At 60.2% G+C, this 19,137-nt stretch overlaps 1 protein-coding gene across 4 annotated transcripts in view; it reads right to left on the reverse strand.

The window, feature by feature from the left end:
• Window positions 1-22: 22 nt before the first annotated feature.
• ITPR3 (inositol 1,4,5-trisphosphate receptor type 3) overlaps window positions 23-19,137 on the reverse strand; it is a 67,055-nt gene continuing 47,940 nt past the window's right edge. For 2 of the 4 annotated variants that reach the window (XM_036867858.1, XM_036867860.1), the window contains 29 exons: window positions 18,919-19,119; window positions 17,618-17,869; window positions 17,242-17,367; window positions 17,006-17,131; window positions 15,274-15,394; window positions 14,540-14,730; window positions 13,849-13,997; window positions 13,588-13,696; window positions 13,367-13,478; window positions 13,091-13,260; window positions 11,703-11,877; window positions 11,353-11,537; window positions 10,904-11,104; window positions 10,648-10,758; window positions 10,081-10,176; window positions 9,857-9,958; window positions 9,681-9,767; window positions 9,029-9,139; window positions 8,745-8,937; window positions 8,376-8,501; window positions 7,811-7,983; window positions 6,963-7,127; window positions 6,099-6,291; window positions 5,529-5,633; window positions 5,314-5,441; window positions 4,371-4,536; window positions 3,568-3,728; window positions 2,290-2,451; window positions 23-1,741 (listed from right to left, as the gene is read on the reverse strand). In XM_036867858.1, the coding sequence (XP_036723753.1) occupies window positions 1,673-1,741; window positions 2,290-2,451; window positions 3,568-3,728; window positions 4,371-4,536; window positions 5,314-5,441; window positions 5,529-5,633; window positions 6,099-6,291; window positions 6,963-7,127; window positions 7,811-7,983; window positions 8,376-8,501; window positions 8,745-8,937; window positions 9,029-9,139; window positions 9,681-9,767; window positions 9,857-9,958; window positions 10,081-10,176; window positions 10,648-10,758; window positions 10,904-11,104; window positions 11,353-11,537; window positions 11,703-11,877; window positions 13,091-13,260; window positions 13,367-13,478; window positions 13,588-13,696; window positions 13,849-13,997; window positions 14,540-14,730; window positions 15,274-15,394; window positions 17,006-17,131; window positions 17,242-17,367; window positions 17,618-17,869; window positions 18,919-19,119 (4,266 nt within the window). In that variant the 3' untranslated portion in view covers window positions 23-1,672. Of the gene's footprint in view, window positions 1,742-2,289; window positions 2,452-3,567; window positions 3,729-4,370; window positions 4,537-5,313; window positions 5,442-5,528; window positions 5,634-6,098; window positions 6,292-6,962; window positions 7,128-7,810; window positions 7,984-8,375; window positions 8,502-8,744; window positions 8,938-9,028; window positions 9,140-9,680; window positions 9,768-9,856; window positions 9,959-10,080; window positions 10,177-10,647; window positions 10,759-10,903; window positions 11,105-11,352; window positions 11,538-11,702; window positions 11,878-13,090; window positions 13,261-13,366; window positions 13,479-13,587; window positions 13,697-13,848; window positions 13,998-14,539; window positions 14,731-15,273; window positions 15,395-17,005; window positions 17,132-17,241; window positions 17,368-17,617; window positions 17,870-18,918; window positions 19,120-19,137 lie in introns of those variants that run through there. The other 2 variants (XM_036867859.1, XR_005021725.1) reach the window with 2 other exon arrangements.

Below are 19,137 nucleotides of genomic sequence, written 5' to 3' on the forward strand. Positions count from 1 at the left end.
GCATCCGCCCGCCCACCAGTCAGGCTAGGATGTCCTCCAGGAGAGGAAGTGTGGGTCTCCGTCTGGGCCTGAGAAGGGAAGGTGACGGGGCCTCTGGGCAAGGTGCTTCCTGCACGGCCACAGGAGCCCCACCTGCCAACAGAGGTCTGTCTGGCTCCTGGCAAGATTCACAGGCTCCCTTTTGTTGTAGGAGCTCCTGGGAGAGAGCCAAAAATAGCGGTCAGTACTGAAGAAGACGTCCTGTTGCAAACAGAAAGCAGCAGGAGGTGTATGACAGAGGGATGAGAAAAGCCTGCTTGGCCCTCCTCCCCACTGACTCAGAAGGCCAGAGCTCAGTCCTCTACCCCTGACCTTGCAGAAAAGCCATGTTCCAAGTTGGCTTAAGGGGCAGAGTAGAGCTACCAACAGGCCAGGCAGGGCCTCGGCTTGAGTCGGCTTCAGCACTCGGGGCAGGTTCTATGGGAGGCCACATGGCAGGCCCCCTACCCTGGCCGGGGACACACACAGGGTCACCTTATTACTCCACGGAACCTTAGCTCTTACCAGTAGGCGTTTACATTCCCTACTTCAGGTTTCTTGTCAAGAAGAGAGCTGAGAGAAGGGGTAGGGCAGGGCCAACAGCACCCCTTGTTGGGAAGAAGTGGAAGTGGGTTCTTAACCTCATTGTACCTGGACTCCTCACTGTGTTTTGAAGTGCATAAAATAAAATTCATAGGATTATGATAGAAACCAGTTATCCCGTAGTACAGTTCTGTCCCGGAATCGCTGCAAGACAGGATGGCATTCAGCATCTCCCAAGAGCCCAAGGTTAGGCCAGCAGGCAGGGCTCGTATTCTGTCCTCTGCCAGCGCCACGTTGCCACCCACCCCAGCCCCTGGGGAGCACGGGAGCCAGCCTCCCTTTCTAATGGACTAGATTTATTAATTTATTTAAGGTAATTAACATATTAGTTCTCGGGCCAAAGGATTTGTAAAACATTACACCGAAAGGAGAAAACACAAGCAGTCAAAACCAGCCCCTGTTAACACGCCCCGGCCCTGTCACCTGGGCGTGTGACTCTTCCCCAGGAGGCCCAGGAGGAGGCAGGTCTCAGGACCAAGCCTATGGTCACCAGTCCAGCCGGGGCCGTGCGGAGGGGGTGGCATGGACTCGGACACTGTGGTCTACGCACTGTACACGGCAGTTCTGAGGCACAGGGGGGCCGCACGGCCCTGGCCAGGGCTGAGCCTGGCACCGTGAATAAGTTAAATAACAAAAACAAAGCCCTAAAATCACTAGCGACAGCATCACCGCGCCCCTCCAGAGGTGGCAGTAACCAAAATGTAGTGCTTGGAATAAAAAGGAGACCCCACTCCTAATCACCCACCAGGAGGAATACAAAGGCACATCAGTCATTGCTTTAAGGGACAAAGCAATAGTCCTTTAAGAGGACTTAGGCATTAAGGTAAGCCGAGTCCCACTGAGTTTCTGAGGTTTTTTTTAAGAGCTTGGTCTGGGCAGGACTGTCAGCTCTAGTTTCCCCTCTAGGCTGGTCAGAGTCTACGCTCGCCTGGGGCGGGGTCTGGCAGAGGTGGAGCTGGGGGTTGGGTGGGCACCTGGCCTTGAGGGGCGGTGTTCCCACTCTCAGCTCTCCAGTGTCGCATGTGGCCTGACGGGCCTTCCATGGCTCCACTCAGCGGCTCATGCAGTTCTGGACATCCACGAAGCCCAGGCGTTGCCTGCGTTTCCGCTGCTCTGTCATCTAGATTTAAACAGATGCCGTCAGGTTGGATCAGGCCGCCCAGAGCCCACCCTCCCCCCAGCTGCGGTTCAGCCCTGGCGGCAGGCCGAGGCGCCCCCAGGGTGTAGCAGGGATGTCAGCCCCAAACCCTTGTCCTCAGCGCGTCACAAACCACTGATTTGGTGCAGCTGGGAAAGCACCCCACCTAAAAGAGGGGCTGCCGATTTCATTTAGTCACTGCCAGATGGAGCGGAGGATGCTCTGGGCAAGAGGGGCTCTTTCTTGAGAAGCGGAAAGAGGCCTTACCCTCCCCGTCACCAGTCAACGCCGGAGGGGGACTCGCTAGAGCAAGGGAGGCCCCACACCAGCACGAGGTTCCGCTCAGCCCTGCCTTTCTGGGGTACGAGGATAGGGGCCACGACCCCGTCTAGCTTTCCACAGAGGGGAAAAGAACAGGAACCAGCAGGAAAGGGGGCAGGGGGAGCGTGAAGGCCCCAACACCCTCCCCCACACCACCAGGCAGGCCCTGAGGCTGCCGGTGTGCTGCCAGGACAGGGCTAGGGGCACACCTGCTCCTTGAGCTCGTTGAGCTGGGCAGTGAGGTGGGACACCAGCTTCATGGTGGAGTTGAGCTTGTCCTGAAGAATCCGGATCTCGTTCTGCTCCCCCTCCCCCTCGTTGCTCACCAGTGACATGGCCCGCATCCGGGGGAACCAGTCCAGGTTCTTGTTCTGAAAAACATCACCAGTGGGGTGAGCGAGCTTGGGTCCAGCCTAGGAAGGCCTTGTTTAGAAAAGCAGTTGTGTGGGGGGAGCCTGCTACCACACCCTTGGCCAGATTACTCCCCAGGGATGTGTCATGGGAAAATCTGAATTGACCTGGGTCCTCCCCAGGGCCAGAGTGAGCTGGCAGTGACCCTGAGCGGGCGAGGAGGCCACAGCACTGAGGCCAATTTCCGTTAGCCTGAGTCTCCCACTGGTACCAACACCACCTGTTTACTCTCCTAACAAACACCCTGCGAGCGGTGGAAGGCAGGCCTCTGCACCCAGACCCTGCCTCTCCTCCCTCCCTTCCTTCCTTCCTTCCTCCCGCCCAGACAGCACGCCCCACACCCCAGGAAGATGCGCGTCAGACACATGGTGCGTTGAGGGAGCAGGGCTCTGCTGAGGGTGGCTGGCATCTGACACATGAGGCAAAGCCACGTTTCCCGGGACAGAGGCAGAGCGGGAGGGGACACCGAGCAGCTTTCTGGTTCCTTGTGGCTCTGAATTCTCAGATCAACAGGTAATACCTGCACTCAAAGACCAATCCAAATACAGACTCAAAAGACATATAGATCCCCCTCCCCACCTGTCTTTCCCTTTAGGCTGCATTTTCTCTAATGTGCAATAATCTAAAGATGCACTACGTCTGATGGGACTGATGGGCATCCTTTACCCTAAATGCTCCCAGACTTTTATTACTCACTGCCTGCACTCCCTTCGCTCCTGCATTGGAGTGATGGTTGATTTATCCTAAGTTTGACAGTTTAAAGTTCATCCAGGCGCCCTCTTGGCCTGCGACCACCCAGGCTTCAGAAAGCTGCCCTCCCTCTCGCCCAGCTAGAAAAGGCCCCTCAGAAAGGGCCACTGAGCAGCCGCCACAAGCAGGGCCGCCTCGCATCAGGCACCCACGGGCCCCGGACACCACGCGCGTCCTCTGGGGGCTCTTTTCCGGAGGCCCCCCCTGCAGCACAGCAGCTGGCGGGGCTCCCGAGTAGCGAGGTCGGCTCCAGCTGTTCCTTGTCCCCTGCTGCCTCTTAACAAGTGTCCACAGCTGTCCTGACCCCCCCCCTCCAGGGCCCACACCTTGATCATCTGGGCCACGTAGCTCTCGGGCCCTGTGTAGTCCGTCTTGTTCTTCACACGGACCAGCACAATGAAGTACAGGTAGTTCCACATGTTGTGCTCGAACTTGATGTGCTCCTCAAATGACACCGTCTTGTTGTCAAACTTGTCCCTCTCCAGACCTGCGGAGGCAGGAGGTGGGGGTGAGGGTACACCCCCTCCCCCGCCTCCAAGAGACCCGGTGGGCAGGCACAGCCTCCCGATGCAGTGGGGACATTGTTCTTGGGCTGAAAGTTCTGATGAATGCAGGCGACAGCCCACTCTGGGCTCTTTAGGTCACTTCTATTTAAAGCAGCGGTCACACAGCCATGGAGCCCCCGCCCTGCCGCAGCACAGAGGGGACCATGGGAGCAGACGCCAGGATCCCGGGGGCTGGGGAGCCGGAAAAGCTTGGATGAGGGTCCTGTCCTACAGGGGCCCACCTGCTTCTTTGCCTGCAGTGGCTGTGAGGGGACCTGCACTTCATACCTAGGGGGTGGGGAGAAAGGCCCTGGACTGAGACCAGAGGTTTGAGGCCACTGACCAGGCTCGTTCCTCATCTGAGACCCAGAGAGTTTAAAGGGAGGATTTCTGAGGCCCTTTCCCACTCCCTTCTATGACTCCAAGTTCGGGCAGGGTCCTGTTCTCCCCGGTTCTGGGATGAGCGAACAGCCACCAAGCCGTCGGCCCCAGGGCAGGGCTCCCCAGCGGCCACAGGAATCTGGGAAGGGCCAGACTGAGGCCGACGACGGCCACGGCCTCCTCAGGCAGGAGCCCAGCCTCACCACAGATGAAGCACGTGGTCTTGAGAATTTCTTCCTTCTTCTGCTTCTCACTGCGCAAGTCGGCAAAGGTGTCGATAATCACCCCAAAGATGAGGTTCAGCACGATGATGATGACAATGAAGAAGAACAGGAGGTCATAGACCACGCGGGCCGGGAAGAGAGACTCCTACGGGGGGGCAAGGCAGGGAGGCTGGGGTCAGCAGCCCCCATCTGAAGGGAATAAGGGCCTCTGGCTCCCAGGGCACTGAAGATGGCAGAGAGGACCCAGCCTCACCGCACAGAACGAGAATCACAATCAGAGGCCCTGAGTGTGGATGAGGACTCAGCGGCCGGGAAGAGGCCCTCGAGGAGTCTGGCGTGGGGAGCCAGGCCTGCGGGCATGGCCCGCCCCTGACTGCTGGTTAGGGGAAGAGCAGCTCTGAACTCCTCTGCCTGCCCTCAGGACACCTGGTCTCACTCGTTCTAGAAACCCTCTGGCCAAGGAGCAGCTTCTCGCCCTTGTGCCACTAGGGACAGGCTGACATTCTGAGAACGTGGGGCTGCCCGAGCCAAACCCTGAGGCCTCCTTATGGAGCCAGCCGGCTTCCCCACCCTGCCTACCCTGGCTGCGGGCCAGGGCTCTGCCTCTCAGATGAAGCCGCTGTGGCCGGGGACCCGCCCGCTGTCTGACTCACGGCTTCCCTAGCCTGGGAAAGCCGGGTGCCAAGGTCTTTCCTCAGAGCATCTGCAGTGAGCTGGTGGGGATGCCTGGGTAGACAGGGGCCTGGATAGCTCAGCTACACCGTAACCGCACGGGACTGGGCGGGACAGCGGGGAGAAGGGGACGCAAAGGTGCAGGGACTCGCAACCCTGAAGATGGAGGGAGGCCAAGCTGCTCTGCCGGCCATGACCTGAGGGCTGGGCTGGGCCCCCGTGGACTGGGGAGGGGGCAGGGGGCACTCACGTCCTTGGAGGGCTTGCGGAGAATGTCACCCACACCACCACCATTGCGCAGCCCGTGGTTCATGACGGTGACGATGCACATGAGCAGGGTGTCACAGGCCCGCTCCGTGCTGTCCAGCTCCTCATCCTCTGCAAGCAGAGCACGTGCTTAGCCCCGGGCCAGGCCACCTGCCTCTGCCCCCACCGCACCTGACTCCCAGGACGCACTGCCCTCACCTGCCAGGACCTCGGGCACCACGACCCCTGAGACACAGTCCATGTTGTCCCCACTGCATGTGTCCACAAATGTGGCAGCTCCATGTGGCATCCCCAGGGGGCTGGCTGGAGGGGACAGGATCAAAATCAGGAGGTCCAAGGACTGTCCTCATCATCTCCCCAGCTCTGGCCCCAACATCACATCCTCCAGGAAGCCTGCCCTGATCCTACCAGTTCCCCACTGCCTGGCTACAGTGAAGGGTCTCCATGTACCTGCCCCCGCCGGGCTGTGCTCCAAGGGCCGGGAGGGGGGTCTGCACCCCTAGCCCTGGCGCACCGGCAGCTCCCACAAGTACCGAGTTTAACATGAACCACGGGGTCTTCAAACAAGAGCGACCCAAGGTGCTCCCACTCCCTCAGTCTGTCCAGGGAAGAGGGAGGCAGTGAGCTAGACCCCCACCCAGAACTCAAGAGGAGAAACTGAGGCAGGGGGCCTGATGGGATAAGCACTTCCAGGCCCTGGTCCCGACTCCAGCCACTTGTGCAGGCCCCTCATCCCCACACGCCTGCCCAGGAGAGGCACCCCCAGACCTCTGGAGTGGTTGCCGGGCAGCCGGTCGACCTCGAGAATGAAGTCATCCTTGAGGAAGAGGAAGCCAACAATGGAGAAGAGGTAGACCAGGATGAGGGCCAGTAGGGCGGTGAGCAGGATGGAGCGGCCGTTGCGGGTCACACTCTTGATGACATTGAACAGTGTCTCTTCGCGGTAGATGAGGTCAAAGAGCTGCAGGACAGAGATGGGGCCGCCGCTGGACCCACGGGCTACCTGCCTACCAGTGGTTCCCCCCGCCTCCCCCAGCGGCGTCTGCTCTTGGGCAGGAGGAACCAGGCTGGCAGGCCTGTTGGGGCCGTCGTCTCCAAGGAACCTGGAGTTCCAAGGCCCAGGAAACGGAGAGGTCCAGGGGAAGGCTAGAGGGTGGAATGGGCAGCGCATACCACACGCAGCAGGAGAAGGATGGCCAACACTTACAGTGTGCTTGCTACGTGCCAGGACACACTCTACACAACTGTTGTGTGTTAGCTCACTTCATCCTCACAATTATTCTAGAGGGCAGGTGCCTTTAATTATCCTCATTTTACAGATGAGGAAACTGAAGCACGGGCAGTTAAGAAACCTGCCCAAAGTTACACAGCTAGGAGGGGCCACACTGGGAATGCAAACCCAGATGGTCTGGCTCAAGAGTCCAGGCTTGGACCCCCACTGTACAGGGGAGATGGGGCCATGAGTAGATATCAGGGCCTTGAAGGCCAGGCTGGGGTCCAGCGGAGGAGGACACTGGAAATCCACTCCTCCCAGCCCAGCAGCAAGAGGCCTGGGGCTGGGGAACTGTTAGCAACTGGCAGGAAGCCCCAGCTGCCTGCCCCTGCCCCTGCCCAGCCCCACCCAGGCCTCACCAGGATGCTGTAGAAGAGCTCATGGGCAAAGAGGCCCAGGACACTCGTCAGGATGTAGCCGACGTGGTACAGGAACTCCATGTCCATGACCATGGCCTTATAGCCCCGGATGAAGGTGCCACGGTTGCCCACGAAGCTCACCACGAACACGATCTTGTTGGTCAGCTGTGGGCAAGTGCAGGGCATGGGGGTCAGTGCCCTACTACCCACCCTGAATCTCCACCCCTGTTGCCAGGCCCAGCCGGTGCCTAGAGCCGAGGCGAAGGCTGGGTCTTCAGGGGAGTGGATCTGAGCTGGTCCTGCTCAGCCTGGCAAACACAGCCTTAATGAAAGTGCTTCTTGAAATGCATCTGGGCTTCTGGGACTAGAATAGAGGAGAAGCCCCTTGGGTCCCCAGCTCCAGGAAGAAAGTGAGATGCAGATAAAGGAGAACGGGTCAGAGAAGACCGTCCTTAGCCTTTATGGTGACTAGGTAAGTTAGGAAAAGGCACCCCCCACGTGCTCGAGACACTTTATTTCTACCTGTCAGGAAACTGTCATAACACATAAACCTTTGATGTCCTCAATGTGCCTTCGGGCAGCGCACAACTCACACTGGGAACCCAGCAGCCCTGACGCTGGTGCTCCAAAGCGGCTCCTGGCTGGCTGGCTCTGAGTGCCTGCTGCCCCGAGTTGTCCAGGGGAAAGAGGAGACACAGAGTGGTCCCAACCTCGGGTCTATAATGAGCTTGGGGTCCCAACACAGGGGCCAGGAGGAAAGGGCAGAGCAGCAGGACAGCTTCAGGTCCAGCTGCGTGACAAGCCCAGGAGGGGTTGGGGGTGGGCGGTGGGGGTCCTCTGGCACTCACGTTGAGGGCACCCAGGATGTTGAGCGTGGGCCCAATGCCCAGGTAGTAGATGGAGCGCAGGATGAGCGCCACGATGAGGGGGCGGATGCTATAGCGCTTGGTGAACAGGGCCGCGATGGAGAAGCAGATGAGGATCCAGAACAGCAGCGAGATGAGGGGGGAGCCCAGCACACCTGGGGGCCAGGGAGCAGGGATAGGGCGGCTTGCTCAAGCCCACCCACCCAACAGACCCCAAGAAGCTACCCCTTTCTGGGAGCCTTCCCTGTAAGTTCCTGCTCACCTGGCTGTAGGGCCCTGCCCATCACACCTGCATCTGGAGGCCTAAGGTAGGAGGTCCTCTCCATCTGCTGCTACCGTTAACTGGTCTCTGCCTTGTATGTGTGTGTGCTGTCTCCAGAGGTCAAGGACCCTATCCATTCCCGTGATGAGGTGCAGAACCCAGAGGCCAGTGAAGGGGGTGCTTCTCCCCACTCTGCATCCAGTCCCCTCAGAGCCTGGCCAGCTCACATCAGAGGAGGGAGCATGGAAGGCTCAGGGCCGCCACCTGCCAGCCCTGCGTCCTCACCTGTGGATGCGCCCTCCACGTAGGGGTAGAAGAAGGCGATGATGATGTTGATAAAAACCGCCAGGTTGAAGGAGATGCTGCCCCACAGGGTCATGCGGCGGGAGAACCAGTAGATGAGTGGCATGCCTGGGGGAGGAGGTGGCGGGGCCAGGGTAAGGGGGGGGCCCCTGATTAACACCACCTGCCCACCCCATACCAGGCCGCAGAGCCTGCACATGCTCCAGGCCCCACTTCAGGAGGAAAACGTGATCAGAGCCCTCCTTGGGGCAGGGGTGGGACCCCCACCAGTAGGCGAGGGAGGCATCTGGGGCATCAGTGAGCAGCTCCAGCCCCCACCCCCGCCCTCCTGCCGGCCCGCGGGGTCCTCACTGCGGAGCTTGCGCTGCCACTCCATCTCGTTGTGCAGGAAGGAGGACTGGTCGAAGAAGTCGCTCACTTTGCTGCCCTGCTCGTCCTGCTCGGTGGTGGTGAAGAGCCGGTGCTTGGTCTCCTCCGTCAGGAACTGGCAGATGCCGGGCACCGGGAACACGATCTGCTCCATGCTGCGGTCCTGCCGCACGATCTGGACGCACACGGGCACCTGGTCACATCTGAGCCGTGGTCCCCGAGGCCCCAGCCCTCACTCGCGGCCCCCAGCTGTTCTTGGGTCCCACCTCTATCTGAGACGTGTGGTTCTCATAGTAGGCCAGGGGGTCCTCCTCCTCCTCCTGTGCCGGTGCTGAGGACTTGAGCATCTGCGACAGCTGCTTGTTGTTGAGGCTGAGCTGGAGGCGGGGGGGGATGCCGAGGTCAGGCCCGCCCCCACCTCCATGCTGGGGCCCAGCTCTGAACTACACCCCACTGAGTGACCCCCAGCTAGACCAGACCCAGCCCCAAAGTGGGAGACAATCCTATAGGACAGTCAGCACCCTCCACAGTCCTGCCCAGGTGCACCCCTAGGTCCTGCTCCAGGCTTCCAGACGCCCCAGACCCACACCGCAGCCTTGCTCCCACTCCTCTGTCCCGGTTACATCCCTGGCCACCAAACCGGCTCCCACCGGTCCTCAGCCCCGCCCCCCAATTCTGAGCTCGCTCTTTGCTCAGGTTCAAGCCAAGGCCTTGGGCCACAGGTCTGCCCTAAGTTCCTGGCCCCGCCCCCAGCCTCATCCCAGATTCCAGCCAGGATCTGAGGTCTCAGCTCTGCCCTCAGCCCCGCCCCCGAGTCATAGCCATGTCCTCCAACTCCTAGCCGCACCCCCAATACCATCCCATCCAATCTCCCGCCCAGCCCCGCCCCACGCCCAGCCCCATCCTCTGGGCCCCCACCATGGAAGAGATGCCCTCGGCCTCCTCCTCTTGGATGCGCTTCACGGGCTTCAGCAGGTGTTGCAGCTGCTTGTTGTGCCTGGAGAGCTGAGTGAGATGGCAGCGCAGAGTCACTGGGTCGGGGTCGCCGGTGGGGGCGTGGCCGCTAGGGCGGGGCCGTGGGGTGGGGCCGGTACCTGCAGCGCCAGGATGTAGATATTGTGGCCCACTTCACGTGGGCTCACGTCCGAGTTCTCACGCTCCTCCTCCTGCAGGTAGGCCTTCTTGATGACGTCCACCTGCCGGGGCAGGGGCTGCTGAATGCCCTCTTCCTGGGGCGTAGGGCAGGCTGGGCTCTGATCCCCAGCCCCGCACATCCCACCTGGTCCGCCTCCCCACCTGACCGCCAGCCCAGCCTCACCAGCTCCTGGGGCCGCAGGCTGATGAGGATGCGCTCGGCGTTTTCACTGTCGTGCCGGCTCTCCATCAGAGCCAGGAGCAGCTTGGAGGCGTTGTCCTGGGGGAGAGGAGGCAGGGACAGGCCACAGTCTGAGGGCCCCCGCCACCCCCTGCACTGACTACTCCGTAACAGCCTCTCTTGGCCCGTAAGTCCCGTGGTCTTCTTGTTCCCCACTTACCCCCAGGGCTTGCTGTGAGCAGGGTGCTGCGTATCCAGTCCACCCACAGGCCACCTTCCCCCACCCTGTGCACCCCCCAGACAGCACACACGGACACAGCAGGCCCTCGGATAAACCCAGAACATGTCTGCTTCTAGAGCAAGTGTACATCCAACACGTTTGCTCACACAAGCACTTGTGTGTACAAACATGCACACATCACACACCTGCACGTCACCCATGATTGCACACGTGATGCCCACACCGCACACACACACACAATGCTAACATCACACACACCAGCATGTACACTCAACACACGCATCACATGCACACCCACGCATGCTCACGTGGGCTGCCAAGGGCCCCACCTTGAGTTGCAGCACCAGGTCCATACGGTACTTGCACAGGGGACTGATGTCATTGAGAATCAGCGCGGTGATGATGTCTATGCCATTGGACTCGTGTGTCACGATGCAGGTCTGGCGGGAGGCAGGGGTGGGGGGTGACACGGGGCCTGGGCCCCCTCAGAATCGTGGCAGCTCCAGGGGCCTCGGTCTGTCTCCTGCCCGGCCTGCTCCATCCTCCCCCATGTCCACGCTGCCATGCGCCGCTCCGACAGCTCACCTGGTTCTCGTGGCAGGGGCCCTGGCAATACTCGGTGAGGGTCTCAAGGGTCTGGATGACGAGGCCCACGTTGTCCTCGTTGATGTAGAGCCCCAGCAGCCCCAGACCGCCCGTGGTGCTGCCGCACATGATGTCCAGGAACTGCAGAGTCTCGCACACCAGGTTGTAGTTGGTCTTGTTGTTCTGGCAGCGCAGGAAGTTCTGAAGAGCACAGGAGGGGGGGGCGTGGCACCGCTGCAGCAGGGAGGGAGGGGCCCGCCTGGGGACCGGGATGCTGCAGGCTGCAGGGGTGGGGGCCTTGCTGGCCTCAGAGCAGTGGTGCCCAGGCCGGATGCAGGGCACGGAGTATGGGCGGGGTCGGGAGGTGGGGCAGGGCCGGGGAGGCGGGGCAGGTGTCGGGAGGCAGGGCCGGGAACGGGGAGGCGGGGTCAGGTGGGGCAGGGCCTCACCTGCAGGTCCCGGTTGTGGTTCTCGCACAGCAGCTGCAGAAAGCGCAGGATGGGCTGCATGATGAGCACGGACGTGCCCATCTCGTTGCTCTGCACGCGCTCGCCCACCTCGTGCCCCTGGCGCAGGCTGGGGCCCAGCGAATAGCGGGATGAGGAGCTGGGCATCCAGAAGGAGGCCATGCGGCCTGCAGGGTGAGGCCTGGTTAGGCTGGGGCTGCTGGGAGCAGCCAGACCCTCACCCTCACCCTCCGTTCCCACCCTCAGTCCCCAGCCTGCCCACCTTGCCTTGTGCCCACGTCCTCATCCCTGGGGCCCGTGACCCCACTCATCCTGCACCCTCTGAGCCTGACCTTTGGCAGTGGGGTCTGCTGGCTCCCGGCCCTCACGTGGCTGGCTGCCCAGGTCGCTCATGTTGACGGCCACCGTGGACTTGGTCTCCTGCTGGGCCCGCTTCATGCGGTCGTGCAGGACCTTGAAGAAGCGCTCTGACTTCTTGTCGCTCGTCATCAGGTTGTAGAAGGATTTCTGCAGGTGGACAGTGAGACAGGGGGGGCAGCCTCAGCACCAGGTCTGGCTCTAAGCAGCCCTCGGCGAGACCCGGGTGGCTCCATCCTGTGCTGCAGGGACAAGGTGACGGAGACAGAGACGCCCCTGTGCCCTGCGCCTAAGGCTGGGGTGGGGGGCAGTCAGGACCAGCAGAGGTGGAGGAGGAAGGGCCAGTGACGGTGATGCTGGAGGCCTGCAGTAGCTTCCTACCCACCTACATCTGCCCTTGACCTTCCGTCAGTTCCCCACACAGCAGCTAGAGGGGTCTCTCTGAAGTCTAAGTCACGTCCCTCCTCTGCTCAAAACCCTGAATCTTCCCCAGGGGCAGGCCTGGGCCCACAGTGCCCACGAGGCCACGTGATGACCTGCCACCTCCCTGACCCCAGCTTCTACCACTCACCCCTCCTCCACCCCCTCCAGCCACATCAGCCACTTCCCCTTCACGGCCTTCTGCTGCCGGCTCTGCCCCGTGCGCCCTGTCCCACCTTTCCACGTGCTCACTTCCGGGTCCTCGTTCAAACGGTCCCCTCTCAGGGGCCTTCCCCATCACTCCTTCTAAGATACCCCTGGCCCAGAACTCCTGAAGCCCCCTGCCTGAATTATCACCATCCAGCATGCTCTCCGTATTACGTAGGGATTGCAGTTAGGGACGGTTGTCCCCACTAGGATACGAGTACCAAGAGAACATGGGTTTTGTCTCTTTCCTTCACTGCTGAATCCTTAGCGCCTAGAACACTGCCAGGCACATAGAAGGCACTCACTAAATGCAGACTTACGGGAAGAATGAATGAATGAATAAATAAATGAATGGAGATAAAATAATCAGAGAGGGCTTTTGGAGACAGTAGGCCTTTACTTGGACACCAAAAGCTGAGGATGTGGAAGAGGAGGGAAGGAGACCTGAGCAGAGGCTGAGAGGCAAGAATGGTGGACTAATAGGGGGCGGGATGATGGGCAACAGGCCCAGGCCCGGCTGGAGCAGGGCGGGGGTGCGGGATAGAAAAGGGCCACGTGACACGGGGGCAGATACGGGAGGCAGAGCCTCCCACGAGTAGCCGGACTCGCACTGGCCGCCGGCACCCAGCCCCGCAGCCCCACCCCCGTGGCCTGGGGACTGGCACACTGTCCCCCTCCTGAGCAGGGGGCACCACCCAAGGAGGTGAGCCCCCCGCAGCCCCGCCCCCCTCCACACCTGGATCTCGGTATTGCCACCATCCAGCAGGCGGATGGCCAGGCCAATGCTCTCCTGGAAGATCTTCTCGTTCTTGGTGCTGGTGATGAGGTCACACACCAGCTTGGTGGCCCCCTCCTTGTCCAGCCGGCACTGGGTGGCTGCGATCGCTGACCAGTCTTGATCCAGGCCTGGAGTGGGCAAACTCGCTTAAGGGGGAGCAGGTGAGGGAGGGGAAGGAAGGGCCCAGAGCGAATGGGCCTCCCGGAGGCAAAGCAGGGGAGACGCGGTACTGACCGGTGCCCATGGGGTCTGGAAGGTCCCCCCGCGAGCTGGACTTCCGGTTCTGGAGGTAGTTTTGCAGCAGCATTTTGCGCAGCTGGTTGCCCTGCAGGGAAGGGAGCAAGGCCTACAGTGGCCCATTTCACCCTCTACCCCCCCAGCCCAGCGGTCCTGGTCCTGAGCCCCTGGACCTCGTGGTCAAGCCCGCCCGGCATCCAGCCCACCTGGGCACTCACCCGGTCCCCGTACTTGGTCTTCTTAAGCAGCATTTGCTGCAGCGTCCTCAGCACCTTGACGCACAGCTTCTCCTCCGACTCCATGAGGTCCTTGGTGTGCTGGATCAGCCTGGCCGGCGGGGAAGGAGGGCACACTTGGGGCGGCCCCCTCCCCCCTCCAGCTGCTGTCCCTGACCACGGCCCTCTGACCCCATGGGCTTTCCCCGTCCTGGGCCGCTGTGCCCCTGCCGCCCCCATGCCCCGGTCCCGCATCCCACTCACTTGGACAGGAAGCCTCCACTCTCACAGCGCTGGTGGGCCTCACTGCCCTCCAGGAAGAGCAACTCGGGCCAGTGCAGGACGTCCACCAGTACGGACAGCTCGGCCTGCACTAGGGGCTTCAGCCGCTCCTCCAGGGCCGTGATGATGTCCTGGGGTGGGTGGCGTGGGGAGGGCAGGGTCACCGCTGGGCGAGGTGCAGGCCACCCAGGCCCAAGGGATGACCAGGGCGTGACTGCCGTTCCCCCCACCCCAACGCCAAGGCGCCCCACGGATTGGCCTGTGCCTGCCTGAGGGGCCCTGGGCCCACGGAGCCACCCCGGACAGAGCGTGATGTCTGTCTGCTCAGAGCCCCTGGGCATACCCTGGCTTTCCTCCCAGCCCCTTCTCTAGCTCTGTGTGACCTTGGGCAAACCCTTTGCCCCCTCTGGGCCTCGATTTTCTGCCACATGGGGATAGTAACTCACAACACCCTCTCTAGAGGCCAATGAGACAGTGGACAGAGTGTGTTCTCTAAACACGAAGGTGCTGTTGGGAGCGAGGGATGTACCGGCCCCCTTCACGAGCACCAACCCTGGAATGGTGCCCCTCAGTCCCCTGCCCCTAGCAGCCCCCAGGAGTGGACGAGCTGACCAGCCCCTTCCCGGGGAGCGTGGGCAGCACAGGGAGGGACACTCCCCAGCCCCATGCCCACCTGCAGCTTCTCAATGATGTTCTTGTAGTCCCACTGGTTGGGGGTGGGCGTGACGCGGGGGAAGGCCCGCGGGGCCGTCTTGTAGTTGGAGACGTTCCACTGGGCGGCAACTGCACAGCTGGCACCACTGCTGAGCAGCGAGCTGATGTGGGCATCCAGGTCCATGGGCAGCGAGATGGCCCGGCCCTTGGCTGAGGGGAGAGGGGACGGGGCGCTGGTGGGGGGTGAGGGCTCAGCCAGAGGGGCCAGGCTCAGGGGCTGTCACACTGGGGGACAGGGCCTGGGGTGCAGGGGCCCCCACCCTGGCCCCCACTTGAACTGAGGTGCCCTCTTCCCTTTTTAGGGTAAAAAGAGGGAATTTTTGCCTCTTCGTTTCCACCCTGGCTCCACTCTGACCCCTCCCCCCTCCACTCTCCCGCCTCCCCTCTCCCCTTCCCTAACTCTCCCTAACAATCTACAGCCTCCCTCCTGCCTGAGACCATTTGTAAGCCCAAGAAACTCTGCTCGGGGGGGATGTCACCCAGCACTCTCCTCCGGGGAACTGACTCAGAGGAGAAAACAGCCTTTCTCAATTGCCAAGACGCCACTTAGACACCAAGAAGGACTTACTGAGCATCACCTAGGAGCAGCTGACGGGCGAGCTTCGGGATAAGGTGTTTACTGTGAGGGCGGGCATCCCCGGGGAGGAGAGAGAAGGGGAGGGGAGGGGCTGGCCAACGCCCCGGCACACTCACCCACCATGGCGAGGGTCCGGATGCAGGCCTCCACGGAACCCTTGTGCTGCTGCTGCAGCCACGGACACTCAAGCAGCCGTGTGGTGGACTGCAGCAGCTGCACCACGATCGTCTGGTGTGTCTGCAAGAGGCAACGCGACTGCTGCAGCCCGGTCCACATTCCACCCTGGGCGGCCCCAGGCCGGTGACCAGAGCCTACTGGGTCTGGGTGTGGGCGGAGGGATAAGGCCTCCAATAGCTACCACGGGCTTTTGTGCCAGTTGGAAAAAGGCACCCCCTTTCCTCTCAGCAGTGCACAACCTGTGCAACTATACATGGCAGCCCTGTGAGAACTCCCCGAGGCCCAGGCCTGGGGCTTATAACCCTATTGCTGACCCTTTTCTTCCTTTAAAAAAATTTCAAATAAATTAATATTGTGGAAAGCGGATATATTTACATGGTACAAAAACCAAAAGGTTATAAGAAAGAATACTTCAAGGAGTCTTGGGACTTCCCTGGTGGTCCAGTGGTAAAGAATCTGCCTTACAATGCAGGGGACGCAGGTTCGATCCCTGGTCAGGGAACTAAAATCCCACGTGCTTCAGGACAACTAAGCCCGCGTGCCACAACTACTGAGCTCGTGTGCCTCAACCAGAGACTGCGTGCCACAAATTACAGAGCCCACGTGCTCTGGAACCTGCACGCCACAACTAGAGAAGGGAAAACCTGCATGCCACAACTAGAGAGAAGGCTACGCGCCACCACGAAAAATCCCACACGCCTCAAAGAAGATCCCGAGTGCTGCAACTAAGACCCAACACAGCCAAAAAATAAATAAATAAATAAATAAATAAAATCTTTTAAGAAAGAAAGAAGTCTTGACCCCGTCACCCCCATTCTCCCATGCTCTACCCTGTGGCTAATGAGAGGTGGGGAAAGCTGATACACATCACCAGAGTCCCAAAGGGGTCCCAGGGCCCAAACACATATGTGTCAAAACAAGCCCATCCTGGCTGGGAGGGTGGGACCCAGTATTTTTTCGCTCAGAAGCACTATCCCCGCTCCACCCTCAGTCCCTCTACCTATAGGCAGCCCTTTGACTGGTTTCTTGTGTGTCCTTCCAGTGTTTCTTTATGAATTAGGTGGTGTAGCAGGGTCCTTCCTCAAGGAAACATGGGTCTCTTCCTTTCAAGGGGCTCTGGGCTGTGACCTTGCTCGAGTCTGGGAATTTGGGGATTGAGGGGCTGTGACTCTCAGGGATTCAAGTCCAACACCTGTTCACAGCCTAGAGCTCTTCTGCCTCTACGGATAAGAAAGGCTTTAAGAAGACTGTCTACCTCTTTCAGTTCTAGGGACACCATGACCAACTAGCCAACACTGATGATTCTGTGCATCAGATTCTCCTGCTTCGGCTCTGCCATCCACTGCAGTAATCGTCACACTTTGTCTTCAGTGCATAAGGGCTGCCAGGTGTCCCCGGCCACCCTGGGACCCATCGTACCAAGTGAATTTAGGAATTCCTGTTCTATGGTAATTTCCACTGTAATTCCCGACCCACTGAAACTGTGACATAATAAACGTTTGCGGTTTTAAACTGCTATATTTGGGGATAATTTGCTACACAGCATTGATAACTAATACACGTTTATATTCTTCTGTTGTATCTTTATAAGCTACAAGCAAATATGAATATATATATTCTGACTCCCGCCCACCCCCGCCCGCACAGAAGCCGCCAGCAGCTGGAGCTCACCTGCAGGGAGGTGCTGTTCTCAGAGAACGGGGAGCTGAAGAAGGCGTTGATGGTGTCTAGCACGACGGTCAGCACATACTTCTCCAGGGTGGGGTCAGACAGGCGCTTCTCACGCTTACTGCAGACCTGGGGTAGGAGAGACTGATGCCTGGGGGCCCCTCCACTCCCACCCCCTGGAAGGCCGCTGCCCCCCCGCCATGGTCTGCCTGCCTGCCCACACCCCGACAGGCACGGACCCGAGCCATGTCCAGGGTGAAGTTCTCAAAGAGTGTCCAGATGTGGTTGCTGGTATAGATCTCCTTCATCTCCACCTCCGTGTCCACGTAGCAGTGGTTCACAAAGTTCACGTAGGCCATTTTCACCTGGGCAGGCGGGGCCGGGAGGTCAGGGCACGAGCCGGGTCTCCCTCTCTGCGCTTCCCTGATTCCTCCCGACCCTCCCCTTGCTTCTCTGCCCGAGTCCCCATCACCTCCCCACCTCCCAAGCCCTGTCCACTTCCCCCACTTTCCCTCCCTCCCTCCCCCTGCCCCACCCAGCAGGGCTGAGGGCCTGGCTCCCCACCCCCGCACCCTCCCCCAGCCCCCGGGATCCCCATGTGCACAAAGGCCCCACCTCGGTGATGCAGTCCTCGTGCGTCACCACAGACACCACATCCTCCAGGGGCAGCAGGGACGTGCACTTGATCTCGGTGTACACGTTCTTGCCCTCGGCGCAGGCGGCCAGCAGGTCCACCAGGGAAATGTGGTACATGAGGGGGCTGTGGTCCTCCACGCCGTCCCGGGCAGTCTTCATCATGTCCAGCAGGTGGGCCAGCGAGGCCTTGTCATTGTAGAACACGACCACGTCGTCACCTGCGTTGGTCAGCTGTGGGTGGGAAGGGGGCACATCAGACCCCCTCAGTCCAGCAGGCTCGGGCCCCAGCCCTCTCCTGTGCTTCCCAGGGGGAGACTGGGACTCTGGGACTCTGACTCCAGCCCTCACCCGACACTCAGGAAAACCCTCCCCTGCTTGAGTTTTTGGGGTTCCCTGGCCCTTGGGGCCCCAGGCTGATGTCTCAGGCCCTCTGCTGTTAGCTAGGACACCGAACCCCAGACTCAGGAAGTCCCCCCTCCTCTAAGGAAAAAAATCCCACTTGGGCTTGTCTCAGAGGCGCCTCCTCCAGGAAGTCCTTTGTAATCCCACCCTCTCTCTCCACTGTGCTCCCATAGCTGTAATTTAAACCCTTGAGGAGCATACACTGCATCCCTCTGGTGTCGGCGATTAGGTTAGTCACGGTAATATAATAATAGCAATTAATAATTAACACTGCACAGCACTTCCAGACACGACGTCTCATTGATAAGTCCCTCATTTCACTTGAGTGTTTGCTCCTTTCTCTCCCTGCTCCTCCCCACCCTGTGAGATGCTCCAGAGCAGAGAACATGTCTGTTCCAGATTCAGATTCAGCCCTTCACCCCTTCGCTTGTTCACTGAGTACCTACTATGTGCCAGACCCTGGGGCCCTAGCAATGAGCACAAAAGCTGTGATCCCTGTCCCCCCGGGCACACTGCCCTCGGAGCTTTCATTTGACTGATTTCCTCCAGGGCTACATGGTCCTTGGTACATAGCAGGTGCCTCATGATTTGTAGATAGACGACAATAAATGATAAATGAAGAAATGAGTGTTTGAGTTCTCTCAGACCCGTTATCTGAGTTCTACAAGGCACCTAATTTCTCCTGGGCCTTGCTTGAGTCCTGTTAGGCCGCAGCCCAAGTTCTGCTAGACCAGCCTCTGTATCCTCAGTTCTCCCCCAAGTCCCCTCCACAGCCCAGCACCCCAGGGCCCCTCTATGACCCACTGTCTGACTCCTCCAAGTCTGGGTCCCGCCTGCCCGCTGCCCGAGTTCCCCAAGCACCCCTCGGCCGCCCTCACCTCGGTCATGATCATGTCCTGGCACTTCTTGACGTACTTGCCCTCGGCCTTGATGACGGTGTGCAGGAAGTCCAGGTACTGCACATGGCGCCCGTGGGTGGCCAGCAGATGCACGAAGTGCTGCAACACGGGCTCGCCGATCTCGGAGCACAGCTGATAGTTGTTCAGGAAGATGTGCTGCATGGTCTCCGCCTCCAGCAGCTGCAGGCGGGCAGGGCG

The sequence above is a fragment of the Balaenoptera musculus genome, chromosome 11 (assembly GCF_009873245.2).
Source record: "Balaenoptera musculus isolate JJ_BM4_2016_0621 chromosome 11, mBalMus1.pri.v3, whole genome shotgun sequence".
Lineage (NCBI taxonomy): Eukaryota > Metazoa > Chordata > Mammalia > Artiodactyla > Balaenopteridae > Balaenoptera > Balaenoptera musculus.